This window comes from Drosophila suzukii, chromosome 2L (assembly GCF_043229965.1).
Source record: "Drosophila suzukii chromosome 2L, CBGP_Dsuzu_IsoJpt1.0, whole genome shotgun sequence".
Lineage (NCBI taxonomy): Eukaryota > Metazoa > Arthropoda > Insecta > Diptera > Drosophilidae > Drosophila > Drosophila suzukii.
The window spans coordinates 6,994,738-7,018,610 of NC_092080.1; the positions used below are offsets into that span (position 1 = coordinate 6,994,738).

At 38.0% G+C, this 23,873-nt stretch overlaps 1 protein-coding gene across 1 annotated transcript in view; it reads left to right on the forward strand.

Moving 5' to 3' along the window:
• Nucleotides 1–786: 786 nt before the first annotated feature.
• Nucleotides 787–23,873, forward strand: part of fipi (factor of interpulse interval) — a 73,668-nt gene continuing 50,581 nt past the window's right edge. Inside the window, exon 1 of the mRNA XM_017089821.3 lies at nt 787–1,198. Coding sequence (XP_016945310.3) covers nt 1,156–1,198 — 43 coding nt within the window. The 5' untranslated portion in view covers nt 787–1,155. The remainder of the gene's footprint in view (nt 1,199–23,873) is intronic.

Sequence of the window (23,873 nt, forward strand, 5' to 3'; positions counted from 1 at the left end):
AAAAGTTGAGTCTTATGCTTTTATTGTACCATAAGTTGTGTTTCGGTACGGATTTGTGCATATTTGATAATGATAAAATCATTCGTGATATGCTACACTATCCAGATTTTATGGGATCCTTAGTTGTATTTTTAAACTCACACTGTGAAGATGCACGAGAAGTATAAACTATTCGACTGTACGTTACGGATCTTTTTTTCAGCCTTGACTGGGGAAGAATTTTATGTGGATTATTAACATAACATACTTTATGTTTATTTTCATGATATGTATGATTTGTTGCTAGGGTATAGAAACTTCGGCTTGTCAAAAGAAATGTTACAAAAGTATTTTAAGAACCAAACCCAATTTTCCTGTCGAAATATCAATCCTTTCCAAACAATTTCTCTGAGTGATAAAAAATGAATTCGCCCTGAATTCGCTCCGCCTTATTTGAATTCGCTTCGCCCCGTTTGATTTCGCCATGCTTTAACGTGCTATAAAGCTTTCAATGCTTGCAAAACCTTTAGGCTTTTAAGCTAAGTTTAACATGCCATTTATAACAATTTTCTATAGTCTGCTATACGTTATAAAACCAAGTTTCAGGAATCGTATTTATTTTTATGGCATTCTGTTGTGTGGTGACTTTATCCCGAGCTTTCACCACAAGCTCCTTCCACATTTTCGAGCTTAAGTTAAAGAGAAAGTACAGAGAATTTTCACCACAGAATTTTCCCCTCTTTTCGAGCTGAGCTTTGTTGCTGCAACATTGTATCCGCGAGTGCCGCGAAAAAAAATCAAATTCAGTGATAAAGTAAAATTCGTGCGCGTTGGTTCACCTACACTTCGTGTCCCCAGAGAAAAGCCTCGCTCGCCGTCTCGCTCTCTCCGGCTAAGCGGGTCTCGGGAACTCTCTGTTTTCGCACTCGGATCCGAGTCCGGAATTTGGACTCCGGCTCCGCCGCCGGATCGCCGTGCTCAACAAATATCCGCAACTGCAAAACTAAGTCAAAACAATTGATGTGGAATTCTCGTACTCGCGGCACAATTTGATATTAGATAAATGAAATAATTCACGCCGTGGGCACTTTGAACGTGTAATCAGGTCACAGGAATTTCAACAAGGCCATTTTGATAGTAATAATAGAATTTCATAACCGTTGTGGTGTCCTCGCAATGCGACTAATTGGATTTATAGTGAATTTGGCAGCACTAACAGGTGAGTGAGTCCCTACACAGGGAAAAATGGGGGGAAGCAATATGCGTTTTAAATACATTAAACGATAGATTAGACATCTCTGATAACCTTCTCTGGGGGCAAAAATAAGCAAGCGATTTAATGTTTTTAAAGGTTTTTAAAATACTGTCTTCGCTTATCTATTATCAAACAAAAAAATGTCTGAACGAGGCAAAAAAACTAGTGACGATCGCTCTATAAATATTGTACAGCTTTTTGGCAAATAGAAATAGGGTGTGACGAATGAGAAAAATGTATAAATTGTAGTTATTTAGTAGATCGTATAATATATTTTCTTCACATAGGTTGATACTACACAAAGAAAATTTTGACGTTCTCATCTGAGTTGAAAATGTTTTTAAAAATTGAACGACAATTTTAAGTTGAAAATGTTTTTATTTTGCTCGGATCAAGTTGAATTGGCGGTACTTAAGTACATTGTATGTGCAAATAAACTATTAGTTCAGTCCTTAGTGTATACTTATCAAAAGGTTGTTAGGTAAACTCAATTTAACTTTTCTCTTCTCACCATTTCATTCTTACATTGATACCAAAATGTACTTACACGGTTTTTAAGAACGAATGTTCTCAATTCAAGAACAATATTCTCAATTCAAGAACAATGTTCTCAATTAAAAAACAATGTTCTTGGATAGTTTTATCTGTGTGCGATCGTCACTAGTTTTAGAAAAAACGATCTTATCTGTTAGTAAATGATTATAAAGTTTAAGAAGGTATCTAATGTTGGAAGAAAATGGCCAATTCTGGAACATATTTATAGGCAAGTTATTGTATTAATAGGTCAAAATTTAAACCTAAACGTACCTGAAAGAACATAAAACCTTTAAATGCCTTATCTCAGGTTGGTTTAATTTTGTTTAATAAGAGTAATGACCCCATTTTTGGTTTCAGTATGACATTGGTTGAGGTAACATTAGGGTTTTTCCGAGGGAAATGTGAATGGAAATGGGGGGAAGGGACGCCCTCTTCCGAGTTACGTTCTGCGTTTTATTTTCGGTCTCATGGACAACGTTTTTTTTTTATGTTCTAGTCTTGCCGCCAGACAGTTACGAGCTTCAGTTTTATTCATAATGTGGTTGTTGTGGTTCTTCTGCCGTCCGGTCGTCGTCTTCCTCTTCATGTCGTTACGAATTTATCAATATTTGCTGTCGGTATTTAGTTTTCTAGCTCAAGTGTCTCGTGGCTAATAGAAAATCGATGGTGGCACATTGTTGCACATTTGGCTGGGCTTATAAGTATCTCGAAGATACGAAAGTATCTCGATGCCTTGCAGCCCTTTTGCAGCTGTATTTTCCTCTATTTTTTGAAGTCGATGTCAGTCAACGATGTTTGCTCTTAGTCTTTCGATCAATTTCCACTGCCTAAAAGCCGTCTGAGGGGGTGTTAAGTCCCTCTTGAATAGCAGTTCCATGGCCTGCCACATGCCTCTGATTCTGCTTTCGCTTCTGATTTTCCATGGGACCATTTGCCATTTGCCATGGTCCTTCTCTCCGGACGACACTTCAATCTGCATGCCCCACATTTATGTGGCGCTGCGTTTTTGGCTCTTCTGCTCCTCGACTTTCTTTGATTTCAACCCGGCCACTCTTTCGCCACGAGTCGTCCTTTTTCTCAGCCCTTTCCGCACTTCGGCTTGGTCCTTGCAAATATTTAATTTAAGCCTGCTGACATCTCTCGCCGGAGGGTATCAACATTTTCTTGTTGCGCTATAATGGGGGCGAAAACTTTAGATATAAGAGTAAATAAATTGTATTTATTTAAAATATTAAGGGTGCTGTAGTTTCAAGAATCTAAAAGATGTCTTGTATCTTTAACCTTGAGTATTGTACAATTTTCCATATTTTATTTCAAAATCACTACTAAATCTTCTTATCAAAATATATAATATAATATAAATATAATAATTAGACGTCATATTTTATGTGAAATCGTTTTTTAATCATATTTTAAGAGTCACACATTTTTAACCAAATCCTTTGTGAAAATATTTTTAACCAAAAAATTATGACTAGAAAACTAGTTTTAAGAAAACTATTTCAAATAAAATATGACGCCTGTAAAATAATATTTAATCTTCTCACACTATTTATTTTTACTATAAGGAATTATTATATATAACGTTTTAAGCATTAATATTAAAAAATGTCATATATTTTATAAAGCAACCTCCACATTAAAAATTCCCAAATGAGGGAATCCAAACTTCGTCCTTTGGAACTCTTTCACTTTGCCTTTCTTTTGAGTATATACGCTGCATCTGCAGTTGCCTTTATCCCTGGTAACTGGATCCTTTTGCGCCGGACTCCGTTCATTTCTGTTGCTGTGCCCCACTTGCGGTTTTGTTTAATTACGCATATTACTCCGCCTTTCGCCGCCAGTGTCATTCCATCCCCGTCCCCATACCCATACCCATCGCATATACCACATCCCATCTGATTCCAGGCCATCCGCCGACCCACAAGCCGACACATCTCCATATTCCCAGTGCCCGTTGCTGTTTCTGTTGCTGCGGTCACTTACTGACAAGGGGAAGGAGTGTCTTTGGTCGGATCTCTTGAGGCTTGTCAACGGCAGGGGAGCATTTCCGGAGACGTTGGCTGGAGTCGAGTTGTTCTGCGGTTGCCTCGAACTCGGGCACTTCCGCCCCGGGCTCGGGTTGCGGATTGTCAAGTGACCAACTGCCTCGATTTGACCAACTGGCTTTGAGGATGACACAGCTCGCAGCTAACCGATGCCAAATCGGGCCTGGTTAATTACTTTGCTAAGTGCTGCTGGTCTGCTGCTCATCTCCCCCAAACCGTAAAGAATCCTCCATCCAATCCCTGGCCGTCTCGAATTCATCATATTTACGTAGTAAATTCCACAAATTAAAATCAATATGAAGCCAGCAGCAGCGCAGGCAATCATTAATTATACAAACGGCTGCTGACGGTGCCGCTAATGAGGTAAAGTGTCGACAGCAACGCCCCGGCTGAAAAAGCGTCCCATTACTTTTGGACGGCACTGTGCGCCGTCCCCTTTTGGGTGGGTGGGCACTTTTAATTGAGGGAAAGGTCAGCGTCGCATCGATTTTAATGCAAAACGACCGGACAACAAAACAGCGGACACTAGACCTACTCCACACAAAATGGCGGGGGAATTTATAACAATTATCTAATTTCGCTTGGCCATCTGCAGAGCAGGAAATTTATTATTTTCCGCTCTAGGGATCTGTTTATATAATTTAATATGCTAGTCCCAAGAGTCTAAAAATTGCATAAATCAGAGTTAAACAGAAACAACAAAATTTCTATTTATAAAATATATGGTTTGGTTGGTTTCCTGATATAAGTATTATTAAATAATAAAATATCATTTACAAATTTTGTATTTTTATTTAATGAACCTATACATTTCCGGAAAATGATAAGTAATCTTTACTATTACCAGATTAAAATATATATCAGAATACTTTTAGTAGGAAAATCATTTTTTAAGTCAAAGTATTTATTATAGTAAATGTAACATAAGTATATGTATTTTATATTTTCCAAAATAAAAACTAAATCAAAAACTGCTTGGATATCACTTTTAATCCAATGTGCAGGGGCCGTGGGGATAGGGGTTAAGGGCCGAGGGGTGTTAGTTGTAGGCGTAGATACATGCCCACGCATGGTTCGTTGCTGGCGATTCAATTTAGTTTGCCACTTAACCCCAGAGTGCCCCACGCGGCGGTTCGGGCCGCCACCTTTAACTCTCGCGCTGCCCGGAGGGCGGTCTCACTGCAGCATGATAAATTGCCACTTGACTTTGCATATTTGCGCTGTCAACGGGTCGTGAAAAGGGTGACGAAAGAGATGGAGTTTGGGGCGAAAAACACGATACACCGAAAAAAAAATTATACAATTTCTGATAATAAATTTATTGAAAATCAAAAAAAATCAGCTTCCTACTAGACTCCCTTATAAAACACCTTTTAGCGTTTAAATCAAGCAATGCATACAAGAAACTAAGTTATTTTATCAAGTTTATCTATTTTACTATCATTATACATATTAGATATTTAGAATTTTTATAATAAATATTTTTTAAGCAAAAAAAGTTAAATAGAGTGGTAAAAGATAAAATGATCAATATTTAAAAAAATATAGGCAGTTTTTTAAAATGATTCACTTATAAAAATACTAATTTGAAATATATATATAATATGTGTTATTATAATCATGATCTTATTGTAAGAGTAAAAATACCTTGTTAGCTATATCTTATGGTTTTGGTTAAGAACGACCTTATTTCTCCCAGTGCACCTCTCCATCATCTGCAGCCACAAAACGTTCTCAACTCACTTGCTCTCACTTCATTGTTGTCCATTGAATTTGTTCAACTTTTGCCGGCCATCCGAACTTTGACTTGTGCTGAAGTTTTCCGCTTTCCGAATTCCGTATTCCGTGTGTGTTTGAAGGTGGTGGAGAGATACAAACTCATCAGCCTTGACACCATTAAAGTTTTTGGGCACCCAGCGGGAACCACAAACCAGGAACCAAGCCCATTGTTGTGTGGATCGGGTGTTCCATTTAACTGACACTTGCAAAAGTGTCCTGTCATCCTGGCCAGCTTCTTCAGCCCCCAAAAAAACACTCCACCCACTGCCATGTCATGTCCCCATTTTCATTTTTCGCCTTCATTTTACATGCATGATTTTGGCCATCTTCTTTTTTGTGTCACTTTCTGTACGCCATAAGTATTCGTTTTGTTATTATTTTTAAAATCCGACAAGCACTCCACGTAGAGTGGCTGTCAGGTGGTGTCGAGTCCTGAATTTTAGTGTGCCACTGACACCACGCCTCTGATTTCCCATCATTTCTTTTTTTGGGCAGGGAATTGCGGCATGAATAATTACAATGGCCAGTTTGCCTGAGGGTCGTAGTTGAACTCAATTTGTTAACACCCGAAATGCATTGGATCTGATTCAAATTCGGTGATTTTTCAAACTGGTTGCTAGGCAGTGAATTGAAGTTAATTGAGATTTAAATTGGAAAATTTATTAAAGAATTTGAAAAATTTTTATTTATATCAAAATTGGTCGCCAGATTTTTAATTATAATCTTAATTTGTGTCTTGGGAACATTTAATTTTTTTGACCTCCTATGGGGTATTTATTTAAATTAAAACAGAAAACATACAGCTATTTTTGGAATAGCATTTTTGAATTTTTTAAAATTGTTCATAAATCTAAATTTGTATGTGAAAGTGTTTAATAACTTTTTCAAAACAGACCACAATATTTTTAAAAGTAATCTTAACTTGTGTCTTGGAAATGTAAATCTTTTTTGGATCCCAGTTAAATTGGATCAGCAGTTGAAGAGCTATTTTGGGAATTGAATTGCTAAATTGTTTAAAGAATTTTTATAAATTTGAATTTATAATTTAAATCTTAACTTCTGTCTTAGAAACTTCAAACTGGTTTGGTGCCCTATTATACCCCTATTAAATCAGAACAGAAGTTGTTAAACTATTTTGGGAATATAGTTGTTGCATATTTTAAACAATTTTTAAAAATGTTAAGAATTATTAAAACAGACCATGTTGTTTTCAACTAAAACCTTATCTTGTGGCATAGGAAGTTCTTATTTTGTTGTTCTTTCATTATATTCCATTATAGTCCTAAACATATAAATGTCAAGGGGGTCATAAACTGCACCTTATCAATATCCACTCAAATATTTTTGGAGTGGTAAAAAATAAGACAAAGGAATGAAGAATTCATCTACCTTTTAGAAAATCAATTCTCGCTGCAGCTATAAAAATACCAGAGCAACCGCTGCAATTTGTGCAGACATTCGTTTTTCAACTGGCTTTGGTCTGGGTCTGGAATTCTGGGGTTGACAAATTCGAGTGCATCACACCGAGAGCGACGAGCACTCTGACATTCCAACAAATTGCTGTGGCAATTACAACGCACCGAGTCAAACGTCCAGAAATCATTGCACTTGCCACAGGGAAAAAGCGACAGCGACGGATAAATAAATGTATAACATTTGTTGGGCGATCAATTTGGATGGTGTCTCGCTGCTTTGTTTATGATTTAATCAATTGCTCATTAATTAAATGCCTTTCAGCCTTTGTTCCTCCAGTTTTTTTTGTCCACCCTACTCAGAAAGCCGCAGGAGAGGGCGACGAGATGATGTTTCAATTTATCATCAATTAACCTCTGACCCCTCCGGTCGGCAGAGTTAAACAATAGATATGATATGAATGGCAGTCAGTCAAGCTTGCTGGGGGGCTGTAAGCTGCACAGCAAAAAATAGGGCGGAAAAGGGGAAAACTGGGAAAATCCATTCGTTGCAGGCATTGTGCAACCTGGGGGCGTGGCCCACAGTGATATAATTTAATTAAATGCTGAAAAGATATGGGCTTTTACCTACCCATAAAACACATGGCGATTTACAGGAGAATTTAATTGATGTTTATGCATGGCCTCTATTGAAATGAATTGCCCAAACACACAATCGCTTTCGGTTTTGCAAGGCAGCAAAAAAGTATTGGCGAAAAAATCGTTAATAATAATCGATTTGTGTGTGTTTTCAATCAGTGCAAATAAATAAACAGGAAAATCGTGTGTGCAAGGGCATTCGCCAGGGAATCCGCATTTTAATCGCTCTTTTATGCCTCTCAGTCCCGCATTGGTTTTCAACTTTATTTTTTTCCGGCCTTAAACTTTAACAGGGATTTATTTATTTAACAGTGGAAACGTTTATTGAAACACAAATGCTACCGAAAAAGCCGTAAACAAATTGCTGCGAAATGATCACTCTGTCAATATATTCTAAATATATATTGGTCAACGTTTTTGGCTGTGGCCAAAATAGAAAAAACTGTGGGATATGCATAAAATATAACCATTCAATTAAATTTTATAAAATATAAAGGTAAATAAATATATTATTCAAAGATGTCTAAAGCCGTTCGTGGCCCAAAGCAAATACCTTTTTAAGTATAGTTTAACAAACTGTTGCTACAAAAATGAAACACGTTTGCATTTTTATAAAACATAACCACTCAATTAAATTTTATAAAATATATAGGTAAATAAATATATTATTTAAAGATGTCTAAAGCCTTTCGTGGCCCAAAGCAAATACCTTTTTGAGTATAATTTACCAAACTGTTTCATCGGCAGTTTCCACTTTGCATTTCCCGCTTTTCCTGTGCCTCGGAAAAAAGGCATTTTAAACTCTGCGGCCAATTTATGTGGCAACTGCGATTCGCCATGAATACAAAAAGCGCGGAGGCTGTACTTATGTGTATGCATATGTGATAAAAGGCAGAGCGACTCATAAAAAATGCACCACATAATGCCGCATGACCCGGTCGAGGCACGCCCACATCCTTATATATGGGTGTGTGGATGTGTATATATAGTAGCCCCTGAAGCCCCCAGAAAAAAAAACTGAATGAAATAAATGCGCGTATTGTCTGACAACAAGGCGAAAAAAAAAGTATAACCAACGGAGGAAATAAAGCGCAAAAGAGGGCCAACAGCAACAGAAGCTGATGAAGAAAAACTCCAAACCGACCGACAGTTATTATAGCCAAGTCTGCCAGACAAGTGTGTGTGGGTGGTTGGGTGTTTGGGTGGGTGGTGGCTAAGTGGGTGGCGGGACTGTGTGATGCTAACCTAGTTTATGACAGAGTTTAAATTATCCCTTTGTTTTTGCCACTGTGTGTTTTTTTCCGCTCCACAAACAAAGCCAAAACGCTCGACTTCGAGCCACAGCTACCGACCAGGAAAAACAGAAAAAAAGGAAAAACACTAACAGTTGTGTGTGTGTTAGCGGTTTTCTTTTGCATGTCTGCGTTAATGGCGATTCCACCATCAAGAAATTGCATATTAATCAACTGAAGGCAGGCAGGAGGCTAAATAATGCTGGGGTTTCAAGGTGTTAAGAGGCATTAATACCCAATAGTTAGAGGTCCTTTGTTTAATATTTAAAAAATATATATATGTTAATAGGTAAATAATTAATAATTAACAAATAATAGTAAAATACGAAGCATAAAAAAAAATATTGCGATATGAGCAATCATTTCTTAAGCTTTCGTTCTTGTTTTAAAAAATATTGATGGTATTTATGGAGAATTTGTATACAAATTGTAGTATGTTTAGTTTATTTTATTGAAATTAATAATATTATTATATATATGTTATTCATGAGAATTTTTACCATAATCATATGAACTTATGTCTTTTCGGTGTTTCATATACCTAATGAGATGGTATTTTATTCTTATTAAAAATCTTCAAAAAGGGTAAGGGAAATTTGGCTAAGCCTTTTGATAAATGTTAAAAATACACCCATATTTTACTCGATAAAGTCAAAATATTTCTTATTTTAAATATCATTGTACCATCTCCATCCTCAAATATCGTTAATATACCCTTATGCCATAAGGAGTACCATCCTTCATGGAAAAAAACGTTATGTACCTTTAATGACACACCGAATCGTGTGGCACATTTGTGGCTTCTGAGTGTGACTGAGTGGGAGTTCGTGTTTTTGGCTGGGTGGACTCTCTAATGGTGTCCTTAACGAAGGCCAAGGAGATTTCGCCACTGAAGTTGTTGTCGCTCACTCGGTCATATGACAGGTCTTTATGGCCATGCAATAAACACAAATTGCCTGTCATATGTGCGTTTTTGTGTAACGAGCTGGGAAAGTCGGGAAGCTCAGCCAACCAATTTGTTTTTCGCAGCAAGTGCGTCCATCGAAAAGCGGTCAGTGGGCCTATGGTGCGGGTATCCGTATCAGGAGACATACCATAAATCTACCGACCTCGGGGAGTGCTGGTGTTGGCCACAGGAGCAGAAAAGCAACTGCGCACCATCCGCACCACTGACAATTGAATTTATTGAGCCGGAGTCTATCAATCAGTAAATACGAAGCCGCCTGAGTCCGCCATATTCCCATTTTCCATTTCCCATTTCCCATTCCCAGTCTTGTAATGACAGACCCGCAAGAAGTTTGCCATCGGCTGTTTTAAATTGCTATTGTTTCGCACTGTGAATGAATTTACTTGCTTCAGCACTTGAACAAATATCTGAGATATATTTATAGACAAGTTGAAACATAGCTGTCTTTAGGGATTTTTATTTCGATTTACAATCATTTTTCAAATTGTCAGTTGCCTTAGGAAAAAAGGTAGTATTTCTCTTTTTGTTTTGTGAAGATATTTCTTGTATTATACAATTTACATCCAAATACATAGTACTACCAAATTGCCGTCCTAATAATTCAAGGTGTATGGGTTGACTAAGTCCTACGATTTACAATTTGCTTATTTAAAATTAATGATGTGCACAAAACAACAGAAAATTTACCTAATGATCGCCCTGCATAACTTAACCCCTGTGGAAATAACTAGAGTAAATGGCTTAAATAATAAATAAGAAACCCTAAGCATCCCAAAACACAAGATGTCCATCCAATTAGGTAACTATTGGTCGAGAATTACCCACTGTGCATAAGGGGATAATGGTTCGTGTGTGAAATCCAGTGAAAACTGAGCCAGAATTATGGCCAAAAGGGGCTCGTTTAAGTTGGAATCTCGTTAGGAAGCTGCCGAAATATTATGTCTTGCACCTTGCCCCCCAAAAACAAAAGCTAAGTTATGCAGAAAGGGTGTAGATCTTACAAAGTAAACCCAGGGGGGGGGGGGGGGCAACCATTCGGGACTGGCCAACTCATAACTGGCAGTGCACTTGTTTGCTGCCAACAAAGTTTGTGGGCCAGGCATTAAATGTTTAATGAATTGCATTAGCCGGCGAGTGGACCGAAGTTTAGTCTAATTAAATGTGGTTCCCAACTTTGGCAACGACTCGAGGAGAGGGTTGTAGAATGGAGTGGAGGTGCCACGCCCCACTCCGGCAATTTGTCACTCTTAATGACTTGTCAGCGGGCGCCTGGACGAACATGTTGATGTTGCTGCACTGGGTCCTCCCAACCAACATCACCCAATCCTTCTCCACCTCGAAAAGCTCCTTCATCGACTTGAGAACCTAATGTAATTGAAAAGTTTCCAGGGCAGCCAAACACCCAAACACCCAAAGACCCAAACAGTTGGGGGTTTCAGGTTGCTGTTCTGCAGTTTGGCCAGCTGACTTCGGGCATCGTCAATGCAGCGCAAATGGAGCGTGGCCATGCCATGAAACAACAGCACGTCCTGGCCAAATTCAATTTGTCAGAAAGATGCTGTCACGGAGGAAATACTGAATGCTTGCTTAATTCCTTTGCCTCGGGCTGCAAACAACTGGTGGGGGAAAATTGGGTGGGGGAAAATATCATTTGTTAGTTGCACGTGAACAGTTAATAAATGCCATGACAAATGCATCGAAGTCTGGAGGAGTGCGTGCTGCAATTACTGCACCCTGTGCCCCGCACTTTTTTTGCACTTTTTGCGGTCCTGCCATCATTATGACTCATTGTTGCCAGCGCGTGTTTACACGGCGTATGAGCAACGGAAATGAGACGCATGGAAAGCGGAAGCTGCGGGGGAAGAAATCCAGAAATCAACTTAATCAATTGCAACACTTCCCTGTTTAAAAAAAATGCACTTAATAATATTTTCTTTTAACAATTATTTACTAGGAACCAACCTCTTAAAGTGCTTAGTTAGAAATGTGTGATAAAAGGTGTCACAGATATTTATTTTGGTGAAACTTGGGGGAAATGTACGTAAGCATCAAAACAAGTATCACCCGAATTTCGCCCAAAGAGATTTCTGGTCTCCTACTATTATATTTGAAATGTATTTACCTTAAAGCATTTATTTTGGTACTTATACATACATAAGTCTTAAAAAAACGGAGTATGCTTAACACACATAAAATACTGATTTTAATAATCAATGACCTTTCTAAAATGCTGAAATACCATTATGAAATGCTCTTGGCTTAACCCATTTAACTTGATATTTTTATGCAGTTTAAGTCTGTTGAAATTTTACAAAAAATCGTAAAAATATGAATAAATACTATAAACAATTTTTTTTCACCCATATATAAAGTTGTATTCTAACGAATTTGTAAATAAGTTGGTTGTTTATTCAACGATCATACTTATATTTCTTTACTAAAACAATGTCTGAGAGTTTTGATTTATTTATTGTTATTGTTATTGTTATTAATACAATAGTTTTTTTGTAAAGAATATTTTTATGGCTTAAGAAATATAGGGATTCTTTTTACACTTAGGGCTAAGTGCCCCACACCCACACGATATTCTCGCACCCACTGGATGCACTCGATTTATATGCCACTTGGCAGGTCCTTTCCCTAATAGCAGCTCGAGAAAGCAAAGCGGATTTTGATGGCTACACGTCGCCAGTTCGCTAGCTCGCACCACTAAAGATCAATTTCGCTGCAATTTAAAAATGCATTTAGCTCCGCCCCGCCAGCCCAAGAACCCAAGGACCAAAGGACCCCAAATACCCAACCATTCCGGGCTCATAAAACTATTGAGGCGTCCCAGCAGAAGAACTCAAGTGAGTTACGCAACGCAGCAGCCCAAAACGAGTTGGGGATAAAAACCTTTCAAACTTCTTATGACTTTTGCGAGAAGCAGAAAAAACTTTTGGCTGTTGAATAACAATAAGCTGTGAAATGGGGAAACGCTTCAGCCTGGTCTAGGAAGTTTCAGGAAGTGGATTGGGTACGGGAATGGGGATGAGGAGGTGGAAGTGGGAGTCCTGGTAAATGGCTTGGCAGATAAGAGCAGGTAGCTCTGGAAATGGCAATGCGCTTATCTGGCCAGCAACACACATACATCCACTTTCGTAGGGGAAAAGGATATTATAAGGGAGAAAGTGAAGGTGCGACCTGGCTATAAGTTATACTCTCCGAGCAGGAAGACATATTATGAATTATAACTAGGGTGTAGATTGTCACTTTTCTGCTAATCTACGGGCAGGATGTGTGGAAAAGTAAATGGATATGGGATTAATTTGTATAAAAGAGCATTAGCAAATTAACTTTTTTCCACGAAGACTGGTTAAGGAATGTTGAAAACCTCATATTATATGGTTAATTGAGTAATCCAACATGAGGTAATAGTTATAAATAATTCAATCAATATTAAATTCCTTAAAAACATTTAAGCAATGACAGTTGCAATTAAAACCAATAACCATCAATGGAAAGATCTGCTCCAATTAAGCTTCGACCCATAAAAGTACAGCGATATACATTAAATTGCCAAAAACATCTCCATATCGTTTAATTGCCGACTAGTTTATTTCAAAAGGAAAAGCCAGTACCTGAAACAGACACAACTAAAATCAATGAAGTTTAATGCCTGCATTACCATAACATTCTCCAACGATTTTATGTTTGCAAATCGTGTTGGTCAAGGTTGATTTTACCATTTGCCAAAAGATACCGGCTTTGGTATTATGGCAACGCTCGTAATTAGACAACTGCAAACAGAAAAGGAGAAAATGAAATTTACATTTCACTCTAATCCTTTGGCCCGCCTGTCATTTGCACTCACAGAATGGCCAAATGGCCGACGAATGGCCAAGGAACTGGGTTTTTGCCCTGGCATTGCATTCGTTTGTTCATTTGTGCGCTGTACATTTTCATTTTCAACACAAAGTTTTGTTTTATTACCCCGAGGACACGAACAAGACTTTGTAACTTACAAGCCAAATAACAAGTTGGCCCGGCCAAAGGAGCTGTGAGGTGGGGAGCCCAGGGGCTAGCCAGGGTTTGTTGCAGTTGTTAAAGTTGGATTTGATAATAAAATTACTTTTGCTCTGCTCCCCGGATCCTCTGGTAGTTGTTGTGCTCTGTTCTGGGTAAGTCCATAAGTCCAGGCCCAAGTTCTGGCCCAGTTTGCATCGTGACTTTGTAATGAGTCTGCGCTGCGTGACTTCAACCAGTTAGCTACCTCCATCTAAATACAATGCCTGGCTAGAAAATCAATCGAACTTGAGGTATACGAGCTCTCTAAATCAAACATGAAACATCAAGATATGCAATTAGTGGCATTATGTTTGAATCCCCAATGCACTGCCAACTCCCACGCCTCACTTAATCTCGGCCATTATGCAAAGTGTGTGTGTTTGCCATTCGTCTAATGAACTGGCTACTTAACATGGGAGCCCCAGTTTCGCTACGGATCGAAATCCACTCGAGGTGCTCAAGGAGGCGGTGCTGATCTGTTAATGGATTCCCCGCCTGCGGAAGGTCAAACCGTGTCGAGAACTCGTGGGGGTTCCAAGTATCCTAGATGCAGGGAGAAAAATAAGCAATCCCTGGTAGTAAATAAATCAGTTTTAGTTTATTCTGAATTTTTTGCACCATAAATCCTGGCCCGAATGTAACTTTTATGCAATAAATAATGAATATGTTAATATGTTAGCAATAGTCATGCTTCACATTAATTTCAACGCTAAAAAAGTTTTTTTCTTTTTATACGTATTTACCAACCGAAACATCCATTAATGAGGTAAACAAACTAGTGACGATCGCACCTTCAAGAAACAAAAGGTTTAGTATCAACTTTTGTGATAAATATGTATTTACAAACTACTAAATAAATACACTTTCTTAATAGTTCTCATTCGGCACGCTTACGCCTACACATGAATATTTAATTCCGGCGTGCCGAATGAGAACATTTTACTGATTCTTTGTGAAACGTATCGAGATTTTCCTTATTGGCCCCAAAAAGATTTCATATTTTAATCACGATATTATACAAAGAATCAATCATATCAGAAAGTGTATTTAATTACTCATAGTAGTATAATGCATTTTAATCCCAAAAGTTGATTTACGAATATCGTCACAAGTTTTTTGCATCGTTAAGATGTGTTTTTGCTTGATATATAATAATCTTTTTGCGCACACTCCCGAAGCGATTCGTCATAACGTGGACTGCCGTAAATAGTGATAGTTGACAAATATCCATTAATTATTGTGACTTATTCCAAGAAGTAATAAAAAGCCCCAAAATAGAAATATACATTTAAATGAAATAAATGTGACAGGTATTTCACTTTATTATATAATCCCACAGGGATTATACTTATATATTTATTTATATATATTATATTATATGTACGTCATTATACAGTAATAGATCACAAATATAAATTACGAAGTGTCTTCTCTTAGGTTTAATTTCCGTAATAGACTGCCAATGCTTCAGCTAGTTATGGCCACTATTAACTATTGGAAAATCTTTCTCGTTTCAAATATTAGTCTCTAATGTTCGCCCATTAAAGTTCGGAAATGTAATCATTTGCACCTTGTTGCCAACGTTTGCAATAAAGTTAATAATGACAACAATGTTTTCCCTTTGCCAATTGTGGGCCAAACTGGGGACCAGGAAGCCATAACCGGATGCAAAGGACATTCGGACGCCTGTTCAATCAATAAGCGACTCTCCACAGGACAGCAAATGCGTTTAATGTGTCGAGCAGAAGTGGGCAGGACGTCCTTTTTGAAATTTTTCGAAAAGGGGTCCGATGTGCCATCGATTGGTGAAGTGTTCCATGGGCTGGTGATTGAAGGGCTTGTTGCAGCAGTTGGACAATGGCGCAGTAGTCAGTCACCGGCTATTAGGCGGTGTCCTGAATATGTCCTGCATGTCCTGCACGTTCTTGGCTCATCGCAGGACCATCGGTGCGGGTCCTTTGCTTAGGCGAAGCGCATTGTTTGCCCAGCCAGAGGGTGACAACTCACTTAAAATCGCTCGGCAGGAGGGGTTCTGAACCTCATCCTAGTCCTTGTCCTAGTCCTTCCAATCTGGACACCATCTCTCGGCTTTTTTGTGACGCCGTGCATGCAGATGTCGCCTGCTTAATGCCCGGTGCTTTGTAAACCTGCTGCAACAGTGACGCAGTTGGTACCGAAAAAGAAGCAATCTTGCGGAAAGGAAATGGTGGAGTGCACTTAAAGCCTGGTCCTTTCATCCGCTTTAAGGGATGGCCTCCAGGACCCTGGACTCTGGATCCCAGACCCCCCGGTCCATTGTCTATGCATGCAATTTTCACTTTGCCCGAATGCGTGTGCCCGCTGTGAAATATGCACACGCTTAAATTGTTAATCATACGCAGCGTGGACCGTCGCAGCTTCCTGTCGCGCCCAACCAATTCTCCAGAGAGCTGCTCTGCAGTGCGATTGTGTGGCCAGCACTCGGAGAAATTATGGGTTCAAAAACAGCCATAATTCTTGCTTTCCTTATGTGACAAACGAGGTATAAATATCTGAGTTTGAACTGCTTGCAGCTGCCTTTTCAATACAATGCGAAGTATGAATTACATTTTTCATTTCCGGTGCTTAAGTGAATAAGAATACACAACATGAAATATTTATTTATTTATTCTCTCGTTATTGGATGCTAATTTTCTGCCTATATATTACATTAAAATGTTAAAATATATTTTTTAAATGCTTTAAAAAAAAAAGACAAATATTTTCTATCCTAATATAATCTTAAAAGAGGTCCCTTTTAGTTTTTGAGCGTTGGCTTAAGGAATTCACTGTAGAAAAAATTATTAAATCACCCCAAGCCCATTTTCCTTAAAATATTTAGTTATCCCTTAAATGTTCTCCCTAAAAACCCATTATAAACTTGATTGCCAAAATATATGAAATCGTAAATTCTTAGCCAAGTTTGAGCTAAATAATGACAGTAATCTAGCCCAATTATTAGCATTTTGTAAGCTGCTTTTCGGGCCGCTTTGATGTTTCAGCAAGTTATCGTGGCAAGTTTCATCCTGCGGCTAATGAGCTGCCTTCGGGCAACTTGGTTCTGGTAGCTTTGGTAGCTGTGGCGCCACGCTGTCAAAGTCCTGGTTAATGCCATTACCAAGCCTGATTACAGTAATTACTGGCCAAAGTGGCCCGTCAGAGTTCACTGGCCCGCAAATTGAGCGCAACGTTGGCTCATAGTTGTCTAGACAGACAATGGCAAGTCAAATTAATTGTCAAACAAAGACGTTTATGTATAAAGGAACAAAGGTCGTATCGATAGTTTTCTGATGGACATTGTTTGAGTATAAATATTGGAGGATTTACCTTTGGAGAATAAGTAAACATTAAATTTCCGCCCCCCTTTAAAGCAGGTAATCCTCTTATGCGCCAACTCAAAATTAATTAAGTTTAACTTGAAAATCCCCTTTGGGTGGAAAGCGTCTTCATTAATAATGCTGAGCCGTTTGTCATTTCCTGACATTTTCGCTGCTTTCAAGGCCTCGGGAGGACTATATTGAAGTTTCCAAATGATTTGATATTATCCTGCAATTATACACAACTTGCGTTGCCTAATTATTGGTAAATTACTACATGAATTCTAAATACAGACAACAAGAAGTGATGTTCTCCTGCAGAAGATTGATATCAAGCCATATCGAATTCACACTCTATTATGCATGGGTACCGCAAACAATGTTCAGAATTATCAAAAGGATTTGTTCATTTATGCTGATTTGCTTTGAGTTAGCTGCTCGTATTTAATTACAATTTGGTAGGCCTTGTAAGCAGTTTAAGCAGTAATAGTCTTACAATTTAGTTGAATTGAGATAAATGCAGTAATTATGATTTGAGAATTATTTAAATCCTCCATATATAATCAGATTTTGTGGGTTTGATTTTATTCCCTTAATCGTTGTAGCATAGAAGAGACTTAAATCAGCATTAATAACTTTTTTCGTCATATAGTTTTATGGCTATTTAAATATTCCATTAGCACATTAATTATGTTGCGTAATCAAGGCATTTTTTTTGGTTGTTGATGTTAATGGTTAATAATTCACGAGGTGAGCCTGGTGATAGCTTTATTTTGCGCCTAAGGCTTCTGCTCTGCAATGCAAAAGAAATTGTTATGTAATTTTTTTTTGTTCGTTAAGCGCTTTTCTTAACTTTGTGTGTTAACTTTTTTGCACGGTCGGGTTTTTGTGGCGAATTTACACGCGCAGGTGTGAAATGTAAATGCGCCAAAGTTGAGTTGGGTTGAGTTGAGTTGAGTTCAGTTGAGTCGGCTGCCAGACACACGACATATATGTGGTATGTCTGCTATGGGGCTGCGCGAACTTTAATTACTTTGGCCAAAGTTAAAGGCGTGTGCAAGTTCTCGTATAACTTTTTAATTAGTTGCCTGCCATCGCATTTGCCTTCAAAGCAATCAACGCGTCAGCAATCGGCACCAGCACGTCCTGGAGTCACGAAGTCACTGGGTCAGGGATCAGGTTTCGGGGTTCGGGGGTTAAGGGGTCTTGAAGAAGGGCTAAATGGTTGTCGTCCGCAGAACTGGCGGTTTACATGATGTTAACATGCAACTGAAAGTGCAGCGGCAAATAATAATAAAGCCTTTTGATGGCTGACAGCACTGGCATCCTAGAGCAGACACATTGGAAGAATTTAAGTTGTAAATAGAAATTTACAGCAGTTTTTTTAGTAAAAAATACTAGTAAAATATTAAAATATATTTTAACATCTGATTTCTAATAAGACTTGATTGGTTAAAAACATTTTAAAAATGCCTTACTAATTTTACTTTAATCCAATTATATATTTAACCATTCAAGGATCACGGAAAAAATTAAATTTAAGAAATCTTTTTTCAAATTTATTGTGTTTAAATATTTTTTACAACGAATTGGAGCATTAGTTATTTAACAAATATAGAAGTTTAATTAGTCTGTATTATAAAAATAACCTTTTTGATTTTATGGATGTATAAATGTATCTAAAAAATGTATTACAGATTTAAAAAATTTCTTTAATATACCTACCCTTATCAAAAACAAACCCTACTTAGAAAAATATTTACTGTGCCCATTTGAAACTTTCTATATACTCCTTACTCCTGTTTTAAATGAATGTATTCTTTTTTTGATGTTAGGAAATTATACATTCATTTTTCAATGCCAGAAAATTGTATATAAACATGATCTTCTTTATTTGTTTCTTTAGAAAAGTCATATTAAATTCCGTTTGGAAATGATTGATTATTTTGATTATGCAAAAATATTTGCCTGCTACATCTACGCAAAACTGGCAAATAGCTTTTTATACCTTAGTATTCAACCGAAATATACATTCTTCCAAAAAACAGAAGAAAAACAAAGCTGTCAGCACTGCCGGAGAACACTCCCGTTCCCTAGGTGTCAATAAAACGAGGCACCGGCTCTTCAGAGTGGAGTGACATATGCATCAGGATGATGACATTGTGTGCGCCGATGGCGGCAATATGCCTGATTTATTTATGCGGGGCTGACACTGACACAGCCAACCCGTTATGACCAGGCATCTTAATCAAGTTTGCGATATGCAGAGCCCCCCACTTGACGCCCACTTCCTTGGCCTTAATCAGTTGCGGTTATGATCGCCGACGGGGCCTGATATGTAAACCCACCGAAAGCTGGCTAATTTGTAGCTGCTGTCTTTGTGGTGCATTATTGGATTACGACCCCGAGGGGCGTGGCATGTGGGGGGGGGCTTCTGGGTTGTGGGTGTGTCTGTAGTGAATATAAATAAGCCTTAACTCGCTTCCCATCCGGAGCACGAGCCACGCAATTGCGAATGTTTTATGCAATTCGGCGTAAAACAAATCACATACGCAGCACATGAAGCTCAATGGAAAAGCAATTGAAGGTTCCGGGAAAATTACGATTGCGATGGAGGTAATACACTTGGCAAACGGGGTTTAAAGAATTTAAGTTTATGTATTTAAGGTGTTTAAACAAAAATATATTAAAATGCATTAGGTTAACATGTATAACATTGTAATATAGTATTTAAAAAATCCAATAGACATCTGAATTTAAAACCATATTAAAGTTCTACCTAACTGTGACCTCCTGCTCTTAAGTTCCTTCTTTTTTGAAACCTATACCTTAACTTTTTCATCTTTAAACGCATAGCTTCGATGTACCAACATCTAGCTAAAGAAAAAAAGGCTAAAGAGTATCGCAATGATTGCCAACTTTAGTTTACCAAGTGAATCCTGTGCAAGTGCGTACGTGTGAAAGGGCGAGTCAATCAATCAGCCATTCAAGCCATTTAGTCAGTCAATCAATCAGAGCGCTACCATTGGACGTGAGCGTCATTCTAATCGAGGGCCATTTTTTAATGCGCCCCTTAAAATGTTTTCGAGCATTGCACAGACCCCCAGGATGAATATTAAACAGCAAGTTCAACGAAACTATGTTCATGCAACCCACAAATAAAAGTTGAGTGCCGAGAGATGTCTGTTTTGCTAAACATAAAACAAGATGGCTGCTTAACTTAACTTAATCTGCCAGGCTATTCAGTTAGTTTCCAAAACAATTATGAGAGTTTGACTAACTATATTCCCATAATTACTCTTTTGTTTGCCGACAGCTTATATGAAATCTGAATTATACTTGCACCTGGTAAATTTTGCTGACCCCACCCGAGTGTTTCTTATCGGTGAGCAGTATGAAATCTTCATGTGCAAATTATGAAGCAATTTCAATGGCCCGTCCCCGAAGCGTAGCAAAGTCAAATCCTTGCACGAAAACAGACTCCAGGCACTGGTTTTGGCCATCTTCTGGGGAATATTCCTGCCGCAAAGTGCCCGGCAAACATATAAAAGTGTCCCACAAACGAGATGTGCGATATGCACATTGCACAAGCTTCTGAATTGTTCCTTTGAAATAGAAAAAAATAATGGAAGAGCATTATCGGATTATCCAAACGTTGCCAGGGAAATACTCTTAAAAGATTTGCTTTCTCGTGTTTAAAAAGTTAAATAAAATAAATGGCTGAGGTTTCGATTTATGCAAATAAGTGATTTGCTGTTGGCTCTTAAATATGTTTATAAATAAATATGTTTATAGTAATGTAAACATGAAATGATAAAAAAATGTAACTTTTAAAAACGTCTCATAGTATTTCAGTTTAATTAATAAATGAATTTAATTTTTCTATTTACTAAAATATTTTTAAATATCTTTTTTATTTACCTTAAATTTTTTTGATAAATTGTACGTCATAAGTTGTTTTTTAGATTTGTGAAAGCTATATAAATATTAGAATTATTCAGGAACCTTAAAAGTTTTTCTTTGTTCTTTAAAAACATTTTCTAACCGTTCTTCATCAAAAAACTTATCGAAATAAGGACTAAATTTATAAATAATTGTAATGAACGGTTCTGAAGAATTCGCGTTTTTATTTTTTGAAGAATTTAAGGTCTTTAAATGGTTATATTTCTTTCTGAACTTAAATTCCTCCATTGCGTCCCCCAAAAACTCGAAGGTGTTAACAATTTTACTTGGATTCCTTCTATTGAATGCCAATTTTCTAAGAAAGGGTATCGTTGGTGCGAAATAAGTTGGATGTCAGCAGCAGATCTGCGATGGTGAAAGGCCACAGAGCCACGGGATCGGTGGTGGTTGAGGGGAGGCAATTGAAATGGCATTAACATTTAGCAAACGGCAATGGCATAAGATAGCAAAATGCCAGAGACGCAGCTGCACTTGGCCAAAATCAAACAATTTCGTTGAGCGTCTGCGAAAATTGCACGTCTGCAGCAAGTCGCATTGAACTGCAGTCGGGGGATCCAAAAACTCGGTTTAAATTCCAGTTTTAGTTGCCAGTCGAGAGTTCTGAGTTGGGTGCACGTTTCGATTCGTTCCGTTGGATTTCATTTGATTTGCCGCCTCAATTGCGCACTTTTGTGCGGTCCAAGTCAAATAGTCAATGGCAATGGCAATGGCGATGGCGTTTGCTCAAACAATTCTTCGTTTTTTTTTCCCGTCCGTCACACCATCACTCGAATATTGAGTTTTAATTTCCGGCAGCATTCTGTCGACATCTGCCGCCGCAGGATATTAAAAATGAGTTGCATTTTTCTGCCTCCGCATTAGAATCCTTGCACTTCATTTGCATTTCTACGTTCAAGTGCAATTCTCGCCCCTCAAGTAACACTAATGAACTCAAAGAAACTCCAAGGCTCTACGGAATTTATTCAAGTTTATGTGCAGTAAATAACTGGCGCATTGCATTGCATCACCACTACAGTCTGCAGGTAATGCCAAACTTCCGGACAGAACCACCTGCCATTCCAGCCATTTCGAAAGCCACTTCATTAAAACGGGGGTACCTACATATTTTTCCTGGAGAACCAGAGGAACCGGAAAGGGTTCGCAAAACCATCAAGCCTGTGGCCGGGCCAACTGACCGAAAACCATTATTAAAGTCGAGCAGCTTAAAAATATGCATGGCAGGGCGGCAACCACAGCACATAGCACACAGCACACAAAAACACAGAGCACAATGGGTGCTGCTTTGGGCCAACATTGCGTATACGTAACATATTGCTCTCCGGCCATTTAAATGTATTTATGCAAACAGCAGCCACAACAGCGGGGCGTTGACTGCCCGCATAGAAGAGCATTGGATTGCACTGCATAGGATGGCAGAACAGCAGACAACCCACTCAGCAAATTGTCAAAAGCTGCTTACTGTTTTCCATATTGCAAAAGAGCAGTCGCCGAAGGGACAGTCGGTTTAGCTGGATAAAATTTAGCAGGAAAGGGACTCTAAACAGATTTAAGCCAAAGTAATTGGGGGAGCTAAGTTAGGAAATTAACCTTTTGGCTTTGGCAATCAACTCAATAGTTTGTTTGGAGTAGAAAAGTAATCCCTAAACTTGAAGTTAATAACCTATTTTATACATACCTCTAAAAATGTTAAAGTTTGTTAACAAATATATTCAGGACTATCTTTAACTTGGTGTTTTAATCTCTATATAATAAGATTTATAACTAAATGATCTAAGGATACAAATTTTAGGATTTAAATATAGAAGATTTTAAAACAAGAAGTCATACACAATTCAATATTCTGTTTTTTTATTTTAAATTTATTTTAAACTGCTTTTCAAAATATGGTTTTACTTAATCAAATTATAACGTATTTTAGCATATGTACACTAGGTAATTAGTGTTTTTCTGTTATTTTGTATCTGCAACTAGTTCTTAAAGAACATGAATATATTAAGAGTTTAATAAGGAATTAATTAATTTAAAAAAATTATTTTTTATAATATTTTAGATAGTAATATTAAGCAGTCAAATAATTTTCTGTAACAGAATGGCTAATGAAATGTGTGAGTAACTATTTTTCAATATTCTATTTAAACTGCATCTTAAATAGTGAGAAAACCAGGGCTTATAAAAAACCAATGAAATAATTTACCTGACAGAATGGCTAATAAGATGCGTTGAGCGGAGTTTCCAATGCAGCTGTATCTGCCATTTGGATTCTAGGCTAAAAAGCGATGGAGCGGAGTGGCATGGCCAATAAGGAGTAGCTGCTTAGTGAGCTCGAAAGTGTGCAACAGCTTGGAAATGGTTGCCCACCGCACACGCGGCGTATGCGCAACGCTTTGTCAACTTGTTGTTGAGTTGTCGCCGTCGTTCTGTGGCTAATGGCCTGTCCCTTACTGCTTTCTCCTTTCTCCGATCCTGTCGCTTTCTCTTCCCCTGTTTTTCTCAGTGTCACTCCACTTCCGAGCCATCGCCTGCAACAAATGCTGCAAATGAGCTGACAGAGGTTATGATAGTGCACATACTGTCATAACTTGGGTCAAACTATCTGGTGACGGGCCCTCCTAACTGGGTG